Source organism: Tachyglossus aculeatus, chromosome 17 (genome assembly GCF_015852505.1).
Source record: "Tachyglossus aculeatus isolate mTacAcu1 chromosome 17, mTacAcu1.pri, whole genome shotgun sequence".
NCBI lineage: Eukaryota > Metazoa > Chordata > Mammalia > Monotremata > Tachyglossidae > Tachyglossus > Tachyglossus aculeatus.
The window spans coordinates 48,946,029-48,967,244 of record NC_052082.1 but is presented as its reverse complement, the minus strand read 5'-3'; the positions used below and the strand labels follow the sequence as shown (position 1 = coordinate 48,967,244).

Sequence of the window (21,216 nt, the reverse complement as noted above, 5' to 3'; positions counted from 1 at the left end):
ACCCCTCCTCTTCCTCCCTGCTGTGGCCTAATGGTCCATTAAGGGATCTCACTCAATCGTATTTATTGAGCGCTTACTGTGTGCGGAGCACCGTACTCGGCGCTTAAGGGATTTGCCAGGGGGTGGCTGTGGGAGGTGGTTTTTGGTTTTTTTTGTGCTTAGTATGTGCCAACTCTCAGTCTAGAAGGGAAGTTTTCTTATTTGCAAGACATTCTATTAACCCGTACGCCGGCGGAGGTTACCCGGGCCGCCCGTCCGGGGAACGCCCTACGCGGGGTCCTCGGCACCCACCTGCCTCTCCAGCTCTTCCGCAAAAGCATCGAGGTCGAGGTCCTTCAGCCGCTCGGGGTTCTCGAGGATCTCTTCCAAGGCCCCTGCCGGGTTGGCGTCCTCCGCCGACTCGTCGTACTCCAGGGCGTCCACGGCCATCTTCCGGGCCCATTCGTAAGTCTCGGGGTGGACGCGGGAGCCGTCCAACACCTCGATGTAGGAGTCCGTGCTGAGGAGGGCGGAGGGCGGTATGCATTAGGGAGGGTGGGAGGACTCCTTCCTGCTTCTCAAGCCTCCTGAGAGCTCTTCGACGAACCCTTTCCGTGGCTGTGGACTCGGAATCTCATGGGCATCACCGGATTTGCTTTATCACCGCCGGAGGTTCACCTCCCTCAACTCCCGCTCCCCAAGGACCAGGCCTTTCCTTTTTCCTGTCAACTTCCCTGCCTCCGAGTGCCTAGTTAGAGAACCTGACCACGTCAACCCCTGAGCTGATGTAATGGACGACACGGCAGGTGATGGGCTTGTCCCTTTTCTTGCTTCACCTGGGATCTGCAGTGGGTAGGGGTGGACCAACTTCAGCCGCGTGGGCGAACCTGAGCCAGCCCGGAAATGGAGGTCAGAGGATTAGGACTGTCTGTGGCCAGAAGCCAGCTGGCTGCCTGAAGTTCCCCACCCAAGGGATGGGTCCCATTCATTCATTCATTCAATCGTATTTATTGAGCACTTACTGTGTGCAGAGCACTGTACTAAGCGCTTGGGAAGTACAAGTTGGCAACATAGAGAGACGGTCCCTACCCAACTGCGGGCTCACAGTCTAGAAGGGGGAGACAGACAACAAAACAAAACATACTAACAAAATAAAATAGAATAAATATGCACAAGTAAAATAGAGTAATATGTACATATATACATATTTATTGAGCGCTTACTATGTGCAGAGCACTGTGCTAAGCAACTGGGCAAATGCAACAGAATTAGCAGACACTTTTTCCCTGCCCACAAGTTTACGGCCTAGAAACTGAAAACCTACTCCCACTTGTTTTGAGCATCTTCTTACACCTTTCTTTCCCTCTTACAGAGAGAAAGCAATTTCATTCATTCAATCGAATTAGCAGACACTTTTTCCCTGCCCACAACGAGTTTACGGCCTAGAAATCGAAACCCTACTCCCACTTGTTTTGAGCATCTTCTTACACCTTTCTCTCTCACAGAGAGAAAACAATTTCATTCCTTCAATCGCATTTATTGAGCGCTTACTGTGTGCAGAGCACGGTACTAAGCGCTTGGGAAGTACAAGTCGGCGACATATAGTGATGGTCCCTACCCACAAACGGGCTCTCAGTCTAGAAGGGGGAGACGGACAACAAAACAAAACATGTGGACAGGTGTCCATTCATTCATTCACTCACTCAATCGTATTTATTGAGCGCTTACTGTGTGCAGAGCACTAATTCGGGGTGCGTGGGATCCCACCTTAGGGAACCCAGTCTGGTACGGCCTTGTAGGGAAGAATAAAGGGGGAAGCCGGGGAAATCCTGAGGGCAAATCCAATGTCGGCTAGCTCTTTGGTTCCCACTGAAACTGCCAGGAACGCGTTTGAGCCAAGACAAATCACAGCAGGGACCTGTTACATCTAACCCCTTTTGGATGACAACTGATCTAAACGACGCCGGCTGCTGCTACGAAGGACGGCCACCGCTACCCCCGCACGAGGGAGGAGCTTACGGGAACTGTCGTCGAGTCATCCACCCGCCTCAACCCCGGGCCCCCCGGATACCCACCTGTCGCCCAGGGAAGCCGTGTCGATCTTAATGAAACCGGCGCAGTTGATGAAGACCTTGGGGCCCATGTGACACATGGTGACCAGCTGGGTCCGGTTCTCCAGCCGCGTGTTGTTCTGCTTGAGGATCTGGAGGGAGAAGGGGCCTGGGGTCAGACGGCGTCTCTCCGAAAATCTCGGCTGGCAGCAAGCAAGAGCGCGCTCAGGAGAGGCCGGGTGGCAAAGCCACCCAAGCCAGGGCGGCAGGAGGCTACACTCGGGCCGCTGGCCAGAATATTTTTGGGTCCATTGGGAGAGTCCTACTTTCAGCCTGCCAGCCGATTGTTCTGGGCAGAGCCTTATATTAAGCGCTTGGGAGAGTACAATACAACAGACACGTTCCCTGCCCACGGCAAGCTTACGATCTAGAGCGTGAAACGGGTGTTAATAAATAAAGTTACAGATACGGACCGAAGTCCTGTGGGGCCGGGAGTGGGGGTGAATGAAAAGAGCAAGTCAGGGCGACGCAGAAGGGAGTGCGGGAAGAGGAAAGGAGGGCTTAGTTAGGGAAGGCTTCTTAAAGGAGGTGGGCCTCCATTAAGACTTTGAAGATGGGGAGAGTCACTGTCTGCCGGATGTGAGGAGGGAGGGCGTGCCAGGCCAGAGGCAGTTAAGTAGGTCAGCGATGAGACCGGGGTACGGTGAGATGGTTGGCGTGACAGTGGTGAAGCGCGAGGGCTGCGTTACCTTGAGCAAGTGGGTTCCTTTACGAGGCCCCAGGCCACAGACGTACTGGATCAGGGCCTGGCTGTAGGGGTGGGCGATGGCGCGGTTGACGTCCACGCCGACCTCATTGACCCGGTTGATGAACTCGCAGTACAGGGCGTTGAGGAGCTCCTCTTTCACCACGTGCTCCTGCCGAACCCCGAGGCCCCGCTCAGGGGTCTGCGCCACCCGCCCCCGGCCCCCTCCTCCCCGATCCGGCCGGCCTCGCTCCGCTACCTGCAAGGGGTGGAACTTGAGACACAGGATGTCCTCGTCGGAGCTGCACACCTGGGCGAATTCGATCAGGGGGTCCTGAATCCGGCGGGCCAGGGAGACTGCTTGGCGCAGGACGGGAGGGTAATCCCGGAACTCCGCCTGGAAGGGGCAGACCTCGGCTGAAGCGCCAGATGTGGGACCCCCCCACCCCGCCCCAAGGTTCCTCCCGGATTCTGCTTTCTCCTCCTCCTGCCATTCCAATGGCTCCAACTCCTCCTCTCCTAATCTGGGGAGGTCCAAGAGCTGAGAAACCCAACTCTCAGAGCTCGCACAATCATTCAATCGTATTTATTGAGCGCTTACTGTGTGCACAGCACCGTACTAAGCGCTTGGGAAGTACAAGTTGGCAACATATAGAGAAGCAGCGTGGCTCAGTGGAAAGAAGAGGATTTGGAGTCAGAGGTCATGGGTTCAAATCCCGGCTCCGCCAATTGTCAGCTGTGTGACTTTGGGCAAGTCATTTCACTTCTCTGAGCCTCAGTTACCTCATCTGGAAAATGGGGATTAAGACTGTGAGCCCCCCATGGGGCAACCTGATCACCTTGTAACCTCCCCAGCGCTTAGAACAGTGCTTTGCACATAGTAAGTGCTCAATAAATGCCATGATTATTATTATTATTATTACATAGAGACAGTCCCTACCCAACAACGGGCTCATGGTCTAGAAGGGGGACACACACAACAAAACAAAACGTGTGGATGGGTGTCGAGTTGTCAGAATAAATAGAATAAAAGCTAGCTGCACATCATTAGCAAAATAAATAGAATAGTAAATATGTCCAGGTGAAATAGAGTAATAAATCTGCACAAACATATACACAGGTGCTGTGGGGAGGGGAAGGAGGTAGGGTGGGGGGATGGGGAGGGGGAGAGGAAAAAGGGGGCTCAGTCTGGGAGCCTTAGAGTCTATTCCTCTTGCCCACTACAGAGTATGTGGTGGGATGTAGTAATAATAATCATCATCATAACTGTGTTTTTGTTTTGTTCCCTGTCTCCCCCTTCTAGACTGGGAGCCCGCTGTTGGGTAGGGACCGTCTCTGTATGTTGCCGACTTGTACTTCCCAAGCGCTTCGTACAGTGCTCTGCACACAGGAAGCGCTCAATAAATACGACTGGCTGAATGAATGAATGTTCTCTGGGGGCAGATGGCATTTGGTTTGGTAAGCCAGGCACTGTACAAAGCACCGGGGTAGACCACGGGCTAGTCGGGTGGGACAGAGTCCCTATCCCGGGATAGGGCAGGTGAGGAGGGGAAGCTCCCTCAGGCCACGAGCCTCCTCGCCCTTGGACAATTTCTCCGATGCAGCCGTCCGCTTGGGGCACGGAGTGGGGCTACCTCCGACTTCTTGCTGTTCATGTACAGGATGGCCAGCTCGTTGTCCACCATTTCCACTCCGATGGACGAAAGCTGCTGGCCCTGCTCCAGCTCGTGCACAATCCGCTTCACGTCCTCGATCATCATCTGCGCGTCCCTGGGGGCACAGAGGGGCCAGGTCCTCTCTGGGATCCCCGCCCGGCCGATTCCCCGGACGAACAGCGTCCTCCCACCGCCGGCCTCTGCGGATGCGGACGGGGGAGCCCAGGAGGAATTAGTGAGGATGCAAAAGGCGGTCCCGGACCCCTCCTCGTCTCTACCTGTTCTCCCCGGCGATTGTCACCACGTGAGGCTTCTTGTTCAGGAGGAATTTCCTCAGGGTTTCGATGTCCTGGTTCTGAGGGAAGAAGAGAAGGCCGGGGCTGAAGGGTCCGTTTCCAGCCTCCGCCCCTCCTTATCCTAGGGGAAGTGGCGGAGCCGGACCAGGGAAACTGAGCTGGGAATCGGCTGCGGGGACAGACGGCGGGCTCCACCCTGGGTGACCTCAGGGTATTTGTCACCCCACCGAAACCGCTCCTCCCATTAGGGTCTGAATCACACCACCTCAGCCCTTAGCCTGGCAGACAGTGTGGCCCTTCAGGGGCTCCAGGGCCTCACCTCTTCGGGACGCAACCTCCCGCACTGCCACCCGAACGTCTTCGCTTTCCCTCCTCCGCCGCCCGTCTGACCAAGCCCTCTCCGGCCCTCCCTCCCTCCCCGCTCACCTTCTTTTCCCGCTCCTCCTCCCTCCACGCTGTCCTGCGCTTGGTGAAGTACGGCAGGCGCAGGAAGTCTGTCTCTGTCACCTCGCCCTCGCCGTTGACCAGGGCACAGAACACGGGGTGATCCCTGCCGGACGGAAGGGAGCCGAATCGAGCGAGGTCGTGCAGGTCGGGGGGCATCCCAAGCCCGCCCTCCGGAAGGGGAGGGAGCCGGGAATTCCGGTCTGAAGGCAGGGCGCCGAGTGGGGAGGAGGAGGGAAGGCTGAGGGTGGGAGTACCTGGCCGAAGAGAAGGCGATGCCCAGCACCCGGATGCCCTTCCCTTGGTTCTCTTCCAGAAAGTCATCATCTTCCTCCACCTGCTGATCGGGCCTGTAAGGAGCCACCTTCAGCCAGTTGTACAGCTTGCGGCTGCACGCCTGCGAAAGGAAGAGTGGGCACGACCGTCAGATGCGGGGCACAGTTACTGCGCTCCTCTGGGCACCAGACAGGGAGCTGGAGAAAGCGGGGCTGAGCTCCACACAGCAAGAGAAAGAGAGAGGGAGGGACAGCAAGAGAGTGTTTGTGCGGGGGTGTGTGTCTCTCTCTCACTGCTGACCTCCCTCTCGCTCACATCCCACCTCTGGCCTTGGAACTCCCTTCCTCTTCATGTAATAATAGCGATGGTATTTATTCAGCGCCTACTATATGCAAAGCACTGTTCTAAGCGCTGGGGAGGTTACAAGGTGATCAGGCTGTCCCACGGGGGGGCTCACAGTCTTAATCCCCATTTTACAGATGAAGGAACTGAGGCACAGGGAAGCAAAGTGACCTGCCCATATCCAACAGGGAATCACTCTCCCCCCCTTCAAAGCCTTACGGAAGGCACATCTCCTCCAAGAGGCCTTCCCTGGACTAAGCTGTCATTTTCTTTTCTCCCAGTCCCTTCTGCACCCCCGGCTTGCTCCCTTTATTCATTCAATCGTATTTATTGAACGCTTAACTGTGTGCCCAGCACTGTACTAAGCGCTCGCACTACCCCGCGCCCCCACCACAGCCCCACAGCACATCCGTGGTGCGTTTATATTAAGGTCTCTCTCCCCTTTCTAGACTTTAAGCTCGTTGTGGGCAAGGAATGGGTCGGACTGCTGCGCCGTACCCTCCCAAGCATTCAATAAACTCGATCGGTCGGCCGATCGCGTATGCGTGCGCACGGCTTGGTGAGGACTGGCCCGCCCGGAGCCGCCGCGCCGCCCCGCCTCCCGTCCCGGGGAACCGGGGGGGATTCCGCAGGGCTCTCACCTTGATGACGTACTCTTTGGCCTCCATGAGCAGCTTGTTCTTCAGCTCCTTGGCCATCTGCACGTAGAGGAACTGCTGCAGGGCCCGCTCGATGGCCATGGTGCGCTGGCGGTTCCACTCCTGCACCTGGTGGCTGAACTCGTCCCGGTAGTAGAACTGCTTGATCTCCTCGAAGTACGTCTGGTCGCTGCCGTACCTGGAGGGGCGGCAGCGGGAGGAGGGCAAGGGGCTGGGGGGGTGAGCGGGCCCGCCGGTGGCCCCCGGGGGCCCTGCCCCCTGACCGCTCCCCGGCCTCACCCTTCCACTCCCTTCATGTCGATGCTGATGTCGACGGTGAGCAGCCCCTCGTCCTCGGCCAGGCAGGTCTTCAAGAACTGGTCGTCGCGCAGCTCCTTCACGGGCTTGTTTTTGAGGTACTTGAAGGAGTAGGCGTAGTGGGCTTCGTCCACATCCTACGCCCCAAGCGGGGGGCCGTTAGCGCGGAGGACCGCCAGCGTCACCTCGGAGATCCCCCACCCGACCCCGGGGCCTCCCTTCCCAGGTTTCCGGGGCCACGCGGCTTCGGGACGGAGCGGCCAGCGGGAGTTTCGCGCCGAGCCTGCTCCCTGCTCACCTTCTTGCCCTTTTTGGTGGGAGCGATGTTGACCTTGGCCCTCTCCTGGAACGTCTGTCTCAGGACCTGGCGGACGAGGGGCTCCCGGGCGATCTGCAGGGCCACCATGTAGCGGGCCCCCTCCAGCACGGCCTCTGGGGTGGGGAACTGGCTGTGGGCAGAGCGGCGAAGAGAAGGCGTGAGCCCCGGCTCCCCGGGCGCCGAGGGACGCTGCCCGCGCCCGCCCCCGCAGCCTCACCCGCACACGTAGTCTTTGGCCAGCTCCAGGGGCTCGGCGGGGAACTGCTCCGTCTCGTGCCGCTGGTAGCTGTCGCGGAGGTTTTCTCCGAACTGCTCGGGGGTGAGCCCGAACTTCTTGGCCAGGCCATCTGGGACAGGAGGACGGGTGAGGGCCGGGCGACGCGGCCCCCAGAATCCACCGAAGCTCCCCTCCCGGTGGCCGACACCTCCAGCCATTTCAGCCCGACCGGGGAAGGACGGCCCATCACCCCCAACCCGTGCCAAACGGAAGGAGCTCGCCTCTTTCGGGGCCAGTGAGGGGTTGGGTATTTGGGAAGGAGCTCGCCTCTTTCGGGGCCAGCGAAGGGTTGGGTATTTGGGAAGGAGCTCGCCTCTTTCGGGGCCAGCGAGGGGTTGGGTATTTGGGCCTCGGGGGGAGTCCCTCTCGGGCCCGTGCGGGGTCTTACCTAGACCGGCACCCTGGCAGATGGTATACATGTCCCGGCGGGAGGCCTGCTTCAGCTCTGGGCCCTTCTGCTCTTCGTCTTCCACCTCCTCACCTTCCCCTGTGGCGGCGGGACGCTTGGTGAAGCGACCTTCCTTCCCTCCCTCCTGGGGCGGGCCCCTACCTCCCCCCGCTTCATCCGGGCCACTCAGCAGCCTGAGGTGCCCCGGGGGCCTCACCTTCCTCCTCGTCACCCTCCTCCCGGATGCGCTTCAGCTTCTTGCGGCTGGCCTTGGACGCGTTCTGCATCTTGGGGATGTCGCGCCCGTAGTAGAGCAGGAAGTGGTTGTAGACGTCTTTCAGCTCATCCATGGATTGCACGTCCTTCAGCCTGGATGGGGGGGAGACCCACAATCGGGGGAGTGGTTATTAGAGGGGATGGAGCATGGTGGGAAGGGGACGGCGACACCAGAGGGGAAGGATCCCGCCTGCCGAACCACCAAAGACGGAACTTCGGCCAGGTGGTGGGGCCCAGCGGGATTCCCGAAACGGCACATCTGCCTCGGATCCCCTCTTCTCCGCAGGGCCCCGGGAGACGGCAGGCTCGGACCCCAGCTGCTGGGCCAAGTACCTTTCCAGGTCCGTGGTATCCAGAGCCCGGATGCCATCAGCCAGGGGCTTGTCAGGGTCGGCAGAGATCTGCTCGTACTGGTAGGCCTGCATCTTCTCAAACAGCCGGGTCAGGTTCTGCTTGCGGATCTTCAGCTGAGTCCACTGGGAAGGGCGGAGAGGGGAGTCAAAAGGTCATATCCCGCCGGGGCATCCCAGAGACGGACATCTAGGCAGGCTGCCCGGCATCCGAGCCCGCCCGCGGGAAGCAGAATCCGGTTTGCCCGGAGGAGAGAGGGGGCAGCCCGCGTACATCCCCGGGGCTGACATCCTCAGCTCTGCCGGGTTAGAAAACAGCAGCATCAGGGTGGAGGGAGGGAGAACGGGTGGACGGGAGCCTCTTCTCACCTTCTCATCCCACTGCCAAACCCGCCACAGGTCATTGATGTGCAGCTCTGGCTCCACGTATTCCTTCCTGTAGAAAGCGATGAAGGGCACCTGGGGAGGCAAAGGAAACCGTGCTTTCATCCCGTCCTCATAAAAGGAGAGGGAAAGGGAGGCTCCCTTGGACGGTGGAGGGGAAGAGGCAGGAATCCCCAGTAGCTGGAAATTCTCAGTATGGGGTGAAGTTCTCCACCTTCAACAGGTGGGGAAACCGAGGCCTGACAGATGGGTTAGAACCCGGATCTCCAATGGTTCGGCCTTCATGGCTTCTTCCCCGGCTTGGTCCCCTAAGCTCATGCAGGGGCAGGGAGGGAAGGAGCTCCCAGTGGGCCCAGGGGCCAAGCTTCGGTGGGGGTCCCTGTTGCTTCGGCTCCTCTGGGCGCATGGCAGCGACCCGCTCTTTCAAGGATCCACGTCCTCCGCCGTCCACGAGCGAGCAGACTCGAACGCGTGGCAAAGCCCGGGTAGCTGGGAATATTCTGGGATGACCCATAGGTTTGTTCCACGCAGAGCTTGGAGAGAGTGAAAGGCGCCCAGGGCTGAAGTGCAGCTGCTAATCCCTTGAGAGGAGGAGAAGGAGAAGGAGGGAGAGCAAGAGGAGCCCGAGTTTAGCAGTGCTACCTCGAAGTGCTGATTGCGCATGAAGTTTAGGGCCTCCTTGATCTTCTGGATAGTGCTGGGGCCCTTGCGACTGAAGCTGCTGGTTGGCTGCCCGTGGTCCAGGTAATCCGAGCTCTCCTGAGGGGCAGGGGAAGAAAAATACCATTAACAACGACCCAACCCCCCCCAGTGCCTGGGACTGTAGGGCTCAATATCAGGCAGAACCTCCTCACCCTGGGCTTCAAGGCTGTCCACCACCTCGCCCCCTCCTACCTCCCTCCCCTCCCTTCTATCCTTCTCCAGCCCAGCCCGCACCCTCCGCTCCTCCACCACCGCTAATCTCCTCACCGGGCCTCCTTCTCACCTGTCCCGCCGTCGACCCCCGGCCCACATCATCCCCCTGGCCTGGAATGCCCTCCCTCCGCACATCCGCCAAGCTGGCTCTCTTCCTCCCTTCAAGGCCCTACTGAGAGCTCACCTCCTCCAGGAGGCCTTCCCACACTCAGCCCCCTCCTTTCACTCCCCCCCCTTCACCCCCCCCGCCTTACCTCCTTCCCTTCCCCACAGCACCTGTATATACGTCAATCAAGCAATCAATCGCATTTATTGAGCGCTTACTGTGTGCGGAGCACTGTACTAAGCGCTTGGGAAGTACAAGTTGGCAACATATAGAGACGGTACCTACCCAACAGTGGGCTCACGGTCTAGAAGACTGTGTAGAAGACATATGTATGTTTGTACATATTTATTACTCTATTTATTGATTTATTTTACTTGTACGTTTTTATTCTATTTATTTTATTTTGTTAATACGTTTCATTTCGTTCTCTGTCTCCCCCTTCTAGAGTGTGAGCCCCCTGTTGGGTAGGGACCGTCTCTATATGTTGCCAACTTGGACTTCCCAAGCGCTTAGGACAGTGCTCTGTGCACAGGAAGCGCTCAATAAATACGATTGAATGAATGAATGAATTCCAGAGTTCCTAGGAACCGGGGATTTTGCGGAATCCCCGTCACCCAGAACGACACCCAGCACATGGCGGTGGATACTTAATTCTCTCTGATGATGCCGAACGCCACCTGCTCATGAGGAGAAGACGGGTGACAAAATGCCCAGGTCTAGGTCAAGGGAGTGGGGTCGGGCCTCTGGGCAGCACCGTCTGGGCGGCGGGGAAGAAAACTGAGTCCTGCCCAGGCCCCGGGATGCGAGCATCAACATGGGGCCATCGCTCATGTACGATTCCCTCACCGCCCCGGACGTTGTTTTGGACGGCGGACATGGACCGAGGACAGGACATTGTGAGCCCGCTGTTGGGTAGGGACCGCCTCTATATGTTGCCAACTTGGACTTTCCAAGCGCTTAGTACAGTGCTCTAGTAAGCGCTCAATAAATACGACTGAATGAATGAATGAAGGACAGCCAGGGCCTGGACTTTCAGACTGCTCAGGGCTCTACTTGGGGAGGGCAGCTGCGCACCTGCAGAGAGATGGTCGGTGTGGCAAAAGCGTTTCTGTAGATCCAGTCGGCTTCTTCTTCTAGCTCGTCGTCCTCGGCCGACTTGACGGGGATGGAGCGCAGCTGGGGAAGAATCGGGAAGTGGTGTGAGCGGTGGGCCCTTTCTGTGGGCCGGAGAAACGCCGGGGGGGGCCCCCGTGGAGGAAGCGACCTAGCGGCTGAGGGGGAGGAACGGGGCCCGGGGCCCGCAGCCTGGTGTCTGAAGAGCGGCCTCACGGCTGGCGCTTCTCGAGTCCACAAACAGGATGAGTCGAACCGCCAACACCCTCGTTCATTCAAACGTACTTACGGAGCGCTCGCTGTGTGCAGAGCGCTGACCTAAGCGCTTGGAAAACTACAGTATATCAATCAACAGACACATCCCCTGCCCACAACGAGCTTACCGCCTCGATGCCCCGAATGCCTGCAGCGGGGCTTGGGCTGAGGAAGCCCGTACCTCAGAACGCAAGGCGGCCACTTCCCTTTCTTTCTAACCCACCCCGGACTCCCGCACAACTCAGCCCCCAAGTTCCGGGCCGCGGCTTCGCTCACCTGGAACCTCTCGGGCATGTCCGTGACGCGGATCTCGTTGTCCTGGTCCGTCAGGTGGCTGCTCTCCAGCTCGCTGGGCTCGTACATCTCGAAGATGCTGCGGCGGCTCACGCGCTTCTTGGCCGTCTTCTTGGGCCGCGCCCGGATCTCGCCCTCGGCCTCGTCGTCCTCATACTCGTATTCCTCCTCCAGCTCCTCGTCGTACTCGTTGTACTTCTCAAACTCATCGTAGTCGAAGTCCACCCCGAAGATCTCCTGGGCCTCCTGCAGGGCTCTGCGGGGCGGAAGATCCCCGACTCCGGTCACAAGGGAGGCCCCTCAGCGGGGCCTGGAAATCCCGGGGAGCCAAAAGAGAGGGGGGCATCCCCAGCTGCTAGCAAGCCCCTGGGTCATCGCCGACGGGAGAGGGGAAAGACGAAATATCTCAGACCCAGGCACCACACAGCACTGCTCAGCTCAAACTGAACATCTCCAGGCACAAGACCCCCGCACCTCCCACCTCCCCCGTCCCCCCCAACCAGCCTAGCCCCCCCGGCCCGAGCCCCCCCAAGGTCAGCCACCCTCCCGGACCCCAACCCGACTCACGCATCCGTGTAGCCGGGAAGCTTCTTTCGCCATTTGGGCTTCTTCAGAGGCTGCCCGTCGTCATCCACGATGAAGTCATCAATGTCTGGGCCCAGAAAAAACGGTTGGTTCTCGGAGCTGGGTGAGGCCCCACGGGGGCTGGAGAGGTTCCTCTGCCCCACCTCTGCTCCCCAAAGCCTTCCAGTCTGAGCTGACCCGACTCCCCTCGTTGCCTTCCAGCTACAGGCTCCTCTGTCTGCTACATGGCAGTCTCAAATTCCCAGGAGGCTCAGGAGGGCCGACCTGGGGGTCGGGAGATTCCTCCTGGATGCTCCATTCCCAATTCAATTGCCCCAGCAGGCATAAAACTGCACCCCAGGGGAGGCGAGGATCCCATAAGACGCAGGGAAGAGCATGTTGCAGCCCAGAGGGTCTGGCGAGCTCCGGTAACAACCACACCCTTGCCCGCGTCCACACTGTACACTACCTTCTCTTCCCGACTACATACCAGATTCTTCATCCTCCTCTTCCTCCTCTTCTTCCGCGGGAGCTATGGGGGCCTCCGTGGCCTCCTGCCCCTCCTCTCCTTCGCCATCCTGAAAGATCTCCTCCGCAATGGCCTCTTTCTCGTGCTCCTCTTTCCCGTAATCCTCCTCCTCGTCATCCTCGTCATCGGACATTTTCCGCACCCGCCGGAATTTTTGCTGGGAGAGACAGAGCCCGCCTGGTCAGGAAGCCTGGAATGAGGATTTCTCTCCCCCGGCCCCGATTCTGTCTCCTTCCTTCCCCCCACCCGACCTCCATTCGCTTGTTGATGGAGCCAGGAGAACTGCGGCTCCGACGTCCTGTCCTCCCAAGCCCCGCTGAGGATCCCACTGGGATAAGTCAGACCCTTCCTCCTGCCCCCACCGAATCGCCCCGGGCCTTGTCTGGCTCGGGCTGTGCCCTGCTGGGAGGCCAGGCACAAAACCCTCCTGGCAAGACGCCCGGGCCCCTTCCCCTCCACAGCTGGCTCCACAACACATGGAGGGCAAGGAAGAGAGAGACGATTAACCAGTCTACCACCCTTTCCACATCCCAGCAGCTAGAACCCGGACTTGGGAGTCGGGCGGACCCGGATTCCAATCCTGGCTCCGCACCTGCCTGCGGTGTGACCCTGGACAAGTCACTTCTCTGGGCCTCAGTTACCTCAGCTGTAAAATGTGAATTCACGCCCTGAACGCCCTGTGGGAAATGGATCGGGGCCAACCTGACTAGCTCGCATTTACCAAAGTGCTTAATGGTAAGCGCTTAACAAATACCTTAAAAAAATAAAATAAAAAGTCTTCACTCACTCGTTTGACTTTGACGCCCAAGTTCTCTTCAATAAGGTCAAAGTCGTCATCTTCCAAGCGGTCGTCGAAAGCTGCTGAAGGAGAATAGCTTGGCGTTACGCCTGGGGTGGGGGACGATTTCGACCCCCGAAATGCCTGTCCGTATCCCGCCCGCCCCCAACTCGGGCGTCGGCACTCACTTCGCTTCCGCTTTTTGTGGCCCACTTCGTCCTCGGAGTCGCCCGAGTCGCTGGCCTCGTCCTCTTCCTCCTCCTCCTCATCGTCGTCGTCGTTGATGAAGCCCTTCAGGTTGCCCTGCTCGTCCTGATCGTCCAGGTTCTCCTCCTCTTCCTCTTCATCTGGAAGAGACGGGCTAAGGGCTCAGCCCAGGGGAAAGGGGCCCGCAGCCAGCCCGGGCCTCCCGGAGGCAGCCAAGTCTTGGGTCGCCAACACGCACGTAGGCTTTGGGTTCAGAATACAAGCGGGGTGGAAATGTGCAGTGGAAAGCCTTTACGAGGGGCAGAAAGAATCCCCGGGAACAGAAATCAGCCAGCAATGCCTTCAGGGTGTACCACCCCCACCTCTTCAAAACCATCTCAAGCTCCAGGCAATCCCCCGTCTAGGCACCCTACACAGCCCATGTTACTCTCCTTCTAAGCTGACCGCCCTCTCAGGGGTCGCAATCTCCCGACTGTCCTCTGACACCCTTCGGTGCCCAGGACGATTCTGCCAGGCGAGGCCTGAAGGTTTCCTGGGCGAGCGGTCCCACGGAGACGCCCATCACAGAGACACGAGCTTCCACGTCTTTCAGCAGAGGGGTCACCGATACGTCCCCCAAACTCTTCCTGGGCTTGAGAAGCCAGAGCCTCACCAGCCCACCTGCCCACTGCCCAGAGCCAGGAAGTGAGACTCGGGGTTGGAGGGGTGCTATGTCTCCTCACCGTCCTCTTCCTCCACAAACTTCTTGGTGACGCGAGGTACCACCTCTCCCTCATCGTTGTACTCCTCCTCCGACTCCTCGGCCTCGCTCTCCACGAAGTCGGACATGGCCGCGGCGGTTCACGTCCTGCTCCTTTTTTGAGAAGGCCTGGGGAAAGAAGGAACCGTGGAAGTCAAAGGCCGGCTCGCTTGACGCTCCCAACTCTGACCCCTGGATCCCTCAGTTCCCTACACCCTCCGAATCTGCCAGAATCCCGCTCTCCACGCCTTCAGGGTCCTCCAAATATCCCACCACCTCCAGGACCCCGATTCATTCCTAACATCCCAACCCCACAGCCTCCCTTAGCCCTTGGGTGTGATCGACCGTTCATTCGTTTATTTCTTCAGCAATTTCCTCAAGACACGTTCAGGCTACAAACTTCTGCATCCTTACTCTTCTCTCCTCTGGGTAAGCAATGCCTCTCCCGTTAGATTGTAAACCTCCTGTAGGCATCTGCTTCTGGGGAACCCTTACATTGCTCTGCTCACAGCGGGCGCTCAGCACATAACATGATTGACAGGGATAGGGACCATCAGTCTTTCCCGGGTGGTGCCACTGGGAGGTTTGAAGCAGATCCCCGCTTAAAAATAATTAGTATAGTAGCAATAATAATAACGATGGCATCTGTTAAGTGCTTACTACGCGCCAGGCACTACTTGCAGTTGGACCTTCCTCAAATTGAAATTAGACAGAGCGCAGGCAGTGGGGAGATGGTGGGGGTAGGAGAGAAGCCAATTTGTACTTCCCAAGCGCTTAGTACAGTGCTCTGCACATAGTAAGCGCTCAATAAATACGATTGATGATGATGATGATGATGAAGACAACCATCCACTCCACCCGGGCTAAGTCAGTGCAGCCGAAAGGTCACCGAAGGGCCTCCCGTGTCCACAACAAAGCCCTTCCCCTCTACTGCTGAACTAAACCAGTAATAACGACAACTACGGCATTCGTTAAGCGCTTACTAGGAGCCAGGCACTGTCCTAACCGCTGGGGCGGATACCAGCGAATTGGGCTGGACACAGTCAATCAATCAATCAATCGTATTTATTGAGCGCTTACTATGTGCAGAGCACTGTACTAAGCGCTTGGGAAGTACAAATTGGCATCACATAGAGACAGTCCCTACCCAACAGTGGGCTCACAGTCTAAAAGGGGGAGACAGAGAACAGAACCAAACATACCAACAAAATAAAATAAGTAGGATAGAAATGTACAAGTAAAATAAATAAATAAATAGAGTAATAAATATGTACAACCATATATACATATATACAGGTGCTGTGGGGAAGGGAAGGAGGTAAGACGGGGGGATGGAGAGGGGGACGAGGGGGAGAGGAAAGAAGGGGCTCAGTTTGGGAAGGCCTCCTGGAGGAGGTGAGCTCTCAGCAGGGCCTTGAAGGGAGGAAGAGAGCTAGCTTGGCGGATGGGCAGAGGGAGGGCATTCCAGGCCCGGGGGATGACGTGGGCAGTCCCTGTCCCACGTAGGGCTCACAGTCTCAACCCCCATTTTACAGGTGAGGTAACTGAGGCCCGGAGAAGTGAGGTGGTCACACAGCAGACAAGTGGCGGATCCGGGATTAGAACCCAGTACGTACAACCTCGGGAGGTGGAGGAGAGGGAGAGGCGATTCCCCCGTGTTTCCCCCATCCCGGAATACTGATTTACCCTGGAGGCTGTGTAGCCTGGACGGGGGAGACGACGCTTGTTTCCTCCCTACGAGGCTGGGCGTCCAGACCCCAGAAAACCAGCACGATTCCAATGTCCCCCTGAGCTCGGCGGGGAGTTGCTGCTGCTTGTGGCGGGGCTCCAGGACGTCAGCGTGAGACACTGCATGCTCTGGTTGGGGCCAAACCCCATCTTCTAGACCGTGAGCCCGCTGTTGGGTAGGGACCGTCTCTCTATGTTGCCGACTTGTACTTCCCAAGCGCTTAGTCCAGTGCTCTGCACACCGTAAGCGCTCAATAAATACGACTGAATGAATCCCACCGAAGGGGGAACAGGCAGGTACCAAGAAGCAGACCCGCAAATGACTCCCGAGCTCCCTTCCAGGGTAAGAACTGCCTAAAAACCGCCCCCGACCGCAAACACCAAAACGGCCTCACGCTCCCCTCCACGTTAACCGGGAAGCACGGCCCTCCGCTAAGCCGGCAGGAGGATACGAAGGTTGAAGGAAAAGCGGACAAAGGAGGCTTACCCTGCTTGCTGCTGGGTTTTAGGTCTGGCAGTGGAGGGATATCAGTGTCGAGCTAATCCCTGGAGGGGGCTGGGGGCACCTGTCCAAGCCTCCGGAGAGGAAACCCCCGGCCCTCCCTCTTTTCCCGCATCCCTCTCTTCAGCCCGATTATCGGAGGAGGACGTGACACCCCGCCGGCCGGCTCCTTGGAGGTTAGCCAGGATCGGGCCCATCACCCCACCCGGCTGCGGACCTCGATGCTGTATCATCTCTGCAGATTTAGGGGCGGGGAGGAGGGGGGACACCACACCTTCCACCTCCCGGAGTCTCCGAACCCAACGGGAAGGGGCATCTCCGGAGCAAGCCTCTGCCCGGGAAGCGGGTGGACACGAGGCAGTACGATCCAAGGACCTGCAGAGGTGGATGGGACGGAACGGTTTGGGGGCGGGAAGAAGCCGCAGAGCCGCTATAAAGACGCTGCCTCGGAAGGGCACAGGCTGGCGGTTACCATGACATTCCCTCCGGAGGCCGGAAAAAGAATGTGGCTGAGAGTGGCTTGCTGCAGGGGAGGGTCTACGGCGGCGGTGGCTGAGGAGGGAATTCCAAAGGAAATGGGAAGGAGAGAGGGAGGCGGGGTGGGGCGGGGAGGGAGGAGAGGGAAGAACCCCACTCCCCCGTTCCCTCTTAGGAGAACCTCCAGTTTGAAACCGTTTCCAAGCCAGGAGCTGCCAAATGCTGGCAAAGTCTACAGGGAGGCGGGCACCTATGGAGGTTGTCGAACGAGCCGCTACGGCTCTGAGAGGGGGCTAGCCCGGTGAGGCTCTATCAATCAATCGCTCCTACTGAGGGGCTTGGAAAGTCACAGGTCAGTTCTCAATTTGTCGGGCGAAATGAGGACGCAAAAAGCAACCACCCCAAAATCTAATTAGCTTTTCCTCCCCCCTCCGTCTTTGACAGGTGGTAACAAGGAGCAAAATGGGTGGGCAGAGAATTAGCAGAGTGCTTTGCACCCAGTTAAAAGCTCAATAAATACCACTGGTTGACCGGCTCCCCATTTTCTGCCTTTCTCCTGTCCCCGGGAGATCATTTAACAAGCACCGAAATGGCCGGAAGGAAGTTGGCAGGAAGGGGAACGAAGGGGCCGGGACCATGGGCAGCTGAAAAATACATAAACCCAATCGATCGATGGTACTTATTGAATGTTTACTGTGTGCAGACCACTGAACTAAGTGCTTGAGGAAACACAACAGAGTTGACAATAATTACAACACCAAAGGTGTCCGTTAAGCGCTTACTATGAGTCAATTGCTGTTCTAAGGCCTGGGCTGGATACAAACTAATCGGGTTGCACACCGTCCCTGTTCTCGTGGGGCTCCCAGTCTTAACCCCCATTTTACAGATGAGGTCACTGAGGCTCAGAGAAGTGAAGCGGCTTGCCCAAGGTCTCAGAGCAGACGAGGATTAGAACCCAGGTCCTCTGATTCCCAAGCCTGTGGTCCTTCCGCTAGGCCACCTGATCCCTGCCCATCAATCAGTGGTACTTATTGAGCTCTTACGACTAGCTCTTGGGAAAGAATCGGTAATTACGTTCCCTACCTGCAACGAGCTCACGCTGCACAGGGGGAGGCGGTCGTGAAAATAAATAACGGACAAGAGGGAAGACAGCGTTTAATATGTTGCCAATTTGTACTTCCCAAGCGCTTAGTACAGTGCTCTGCACATAGTAAGCGCTCAATAAATATGATTGATTGATTGATTAAGCACTGCAACCTGGGCAAGGCGCCCAAGACCACTCAGCCACCAAACAGCAGGGTTGTGTGCGTCAATATGGGATGCCACGATTTAATTACAATAATAATTTATTTTACTTGTACCTACCTATTCTATTTATTTTATTTGGTTAGTATGTTTGGTTTTGTTCTCTGTCTCCCCCTTTTAGACTGTGGGCCCACTGTTGGGTAGGGACTGTCTCTCTATGTTGCCAATTTATACTTCCCAAGCGCTTAGTACAGTGCTCTGCACATAGTAAGCGCTCAATAAATACAATTGATGATGATTAAACGCTAAGCACCGGGGTCGATGCGACACCAAACAGCTCACCCGCCGATCCCTGTTCCACACAGGGCTCGCGATCACCAGCTGCAGCAATGGGGCCCAGCGGAAAGAGCACGGGCCTGGGCCCATCCCCATCTCCATCACCCGCCTGCTGTGTGACCTTAGGCAAGTCACTTCACTTCTCTGGGCCTCGGTTACCTCAACCAGAATATGGGGTTTCTGACTGTGACCAGGTGGGATGGGGACTATGCCTGACCTGATTACCTTGTATCTACGACAGCGCCTGACACGTAGTAAGTTCTTAACAAATGCCACAATTGCTATTATTATTATTATTACTATTATTAATCAGGGTGCCCAAAGAGAGGAGTGACGAATGAGACTGAGTTGGAAAGGGTTTCAGAGACCTGTAAATCATCATCATCATCATCAGTCGTATTTATTGAGCGCTTACTATGTGCAGAGCACTGTACTAAGCGCTTGGGAAGTACAAATTGGCAACATCGAGAGACAGTCCCTACCCAACAGTGGGCTCACAGTCTAAAAGGGGGAGACAGAGAACAAAACCTAACATACTAACAAAATAAAATAAATAGAATAGATATGTACAAATAAAATAAATAGAGTAATAAATATGTACAAACATATATACATATATGCAGGTGCTGTGGGGCACACCTGTAAATGTGCACTTTGCAGCCAAAGTGCCAATTCTGAGACTCTGAAGTGACCTGTCCTGGGCCCCGAGGGCCAAAAGGGAGTCCACTCACTTATTAGCATCTGAGCTGTTCATCAGCATGTGAGAAACTCCTTATAAGTGCTTAGTACAGTCAATCAATCAATCAATCGTATTTATTGAGCGCTTATGGTGTGCAGAGCACTGTACTAAGCGCTTGGGAAGTACAAGTCCGCAACACATAGAGACAGTCCCTACCCAACAGTGGGCTCACAGTCTAGAGGAGTGCTCTGCACGCAGTAAGCGCTCAATAAATACGACTGAATGAACTTATGTTGTGCCCTCCTAAGCGCTGAGAACAGTGCTCCGTACAGAACAAGTGCTCAACAGAGATCACTGACTGATTAATCCCACTCTTTTTCAACGCTTGTAGAGCTCACGGTGTCCGGTCAGTCAGTCAGTCGAGCGTACTGAGTGCTTACTGCGTGCAGAGCCCTGTGTTGAGCGCTTGGGAGAGGACAATCTAACAGTTTAACAGATCCGTTCCCTGCCCACAACGAGCTCTAAATCACTCAATCAATCGTAGTTATTGAGCGCTTACTGTGTGCAGAGCACCGTACTAAGCGCTTGGGAAGTCCAAGTTGGCAACATCTAGAGACGGTCCCTACCCAACAGTGGGCTCACAGTCTAAAAGGGGGAGACAGAGAACAAAACCAAACATACCAACAAAATAAAATAAATAGAATAGATATGTACAGGCAAAATAAATAAAGAGTAATAAATATGTGCAAACACACACACACACACACACATATATATATATATATATATATATATAGGTGCTGTGGGGAAGGGAAGGAGGAAAGATGGGGGGATGGAGAGGGGGACGAGGGGGTCTCTCCCCTGCCACTCCCGCCGCTGGGCAAGGGTGGTGGTTGGCGGGAGGACGGTTGGCACAGACCAGAGAAAAAAGGCCAGCCTGGCATGTTCTCCGGGAAAAGGGACGGATTCAGGGGCGGGAACGCTTTTAGACCGAATGGCAGAGATGGAAGGTGCCCAAGTTGCCCAACTCTTCTAGACTGTGAGCCCACTGTTGGGTAGGGACCGTCTCTATATGTTGCCAACTTGGGCTTCCCAAGTGCTTAGTCCAGTGCTCTGCACACAGTAAGCACTCAATAAATACGAATGAATGAATGAAGTTGCCTCTGGCCTTCAGAGGCAGGGCTGGATGTGGGGGGTGGGTTTGGACGTGGGGTGCAAGGTCAGGGCTTAATAATAATAATAGCATTTATTTCACTCATTCAATTGTATTTATTGAGCGCTTACTGTGTGCAGAGCACTGTACTAAGCGCTTGGGAAGTCCAAGTTGGCAACATCTAGAGACGGTCCCTGCCCAACAGCGGGCTCACAGTCTAGAAGGGGGAGATGGACAAGAAAACATATTAATCAAATAAAATAAATAGAATAAATTGGTATAAATAAAGTAGAGTAGTAAACCTGTACAAACACATACACATGTGCAGGTGCTGTGGGGAGGGGAAGGAGGTAAGGCGGGGGGGTGGGGAGCGGGAGGAGGGGGAGAGGAAGGAGGGAGCTCAGTCTGGGATGGCCTCCTGACTGTACTAAGGACTTAAGTGGATTATTATTATTAATCATATTTATTGAGCGCTTACTGTGTGCAGAGCACTGTACTAAGCGCTTGGGAAGTCCAAGATGGCAACATAGAGAGACGGTCCCTGCCCAACAGCGGGCTCACAGTCTAGAAGGGGGAGACAGACAACAAAACAAATTAACAAAATAAAATAAATAGGGGTCATCCCGACCCCTAAACCCATCTTGTATCTACCCCAGCGCTTAGTTCAGTGCCTGGCACGTAGTAACCCCTTAACAAGTACACTTAAAAAAAGAAGAAAAGAAACCTTCCATTCTAGTATACCTCGGTTGAGACCTACCGTTTACGTTTACTATTCTATTAATTTCGTTAATATGTTTTGTTCCCTGTCTCCCCCTTCTAGACTGTGAACCCACTGTTGGGTAGGGACGGTCTCTATAG

The 21,216-nt window shown here is 56.3% G+C and overlaps 1 protein-coding gene across 4 annotated transcripts in view; it reads right to left on the bottom strand.

Annotated features, from left to right (window-relative positions):
• The window catches only part of SUPT6H (SPT6 homolog, histone chaperone and transcription elongation factor), a 35,268-nt gene that overhangs the window by 12,741 nt on the left and 1,311 nt on the right, over positions 1-21,216 (bottom strand). Inside the window, exons 1-25 of one of the 4 annotated variants that reach the window (XM_038759007.1) lie at positions 16,454-16,916; positions 14,222-14,367; positions 13,481-13,639; positions 13,302-13,375; positions 12,476-12,671; positions 11,989-12,073; positions 11,404-11,677; positions 10,834-10,935; positions 9,381-9,497; positions 8,724-8,813; positions 8,338-8,480; positions 7,946-8,097; positions 7,729-7,827; positions 7,281-7,410; positions 7,043-7,193; positions 6,727-6,881; positions 6,430-6,625; positions 5,428-5,567; positions 5,153-5,276; positions 4,709-4,785; positions 4,410-4,545; positions 3,035-3,172; positions 2,780-2,947; positions 2,055-2,182; positions 292-499 (exon numbers count right to left, since the gene is read on the bottom strand). In XM_038759007.1, coding sequence (XP_038614935.1) covers positions 292-499; positions 2,055-2,182; positions 2,780-2,947; positions 3,035-3,172; positions 4,410-4,545; positions 4,709-4,785; positions 5,153-5,276; positions 5,428-5,567; positions 6,430-6,625; positions 6,727-6,881; positions 7,043-7,193; positions 7,281-7,410; positions 7,729-7,827; positions 7,946-8,097; positions 8,338-8,480; positions 8,724-8,813; positions 9,381-9,497; positions 10,834-10,935; positions 11,404-11,677; positions 11,989-12,073; positions 12,476-12,671; positions 13,302-13,375; positions 13,481-13,639; positions 14,222-14,327 — 3,348 coding nt within the window. In that variant the 5' untranslated portion in view covers positions 14,328-14,367; positions 16,454-16,916. Of the gene's footprint in view, positions 1-291; positions 500-2,054; positions 2,183-2,779; positions 2,948-3,034; positions 3,173-4,409; positions 4,546-4,708; positions 4,786-5,152; positions 5,277-5,427; positions 5,568-6,429; positions 6,626-6,726; positions 6,882-7,042; positions 7,194-7,280; positions 7,411-7,728; positions 7,828-7,945; positions 8,098-8,337; positions 8,481-8,723; positions 8,814-9,380; positions 9,498-10,833; positions 10,936-11,403; positions 11,678-11,988; positions 12,074-12,475; positions 12,672-13,301; positions 13,376-13,480; positions 13,640-14,221; positions 14,368-16,453; positions 16,917-21,216 lie in introns of those variants that run through there. The other 3 variants (XM_038759006.1, XM_038759009.1, XM_038759008.1) reach the window with 3 other exon arrangements.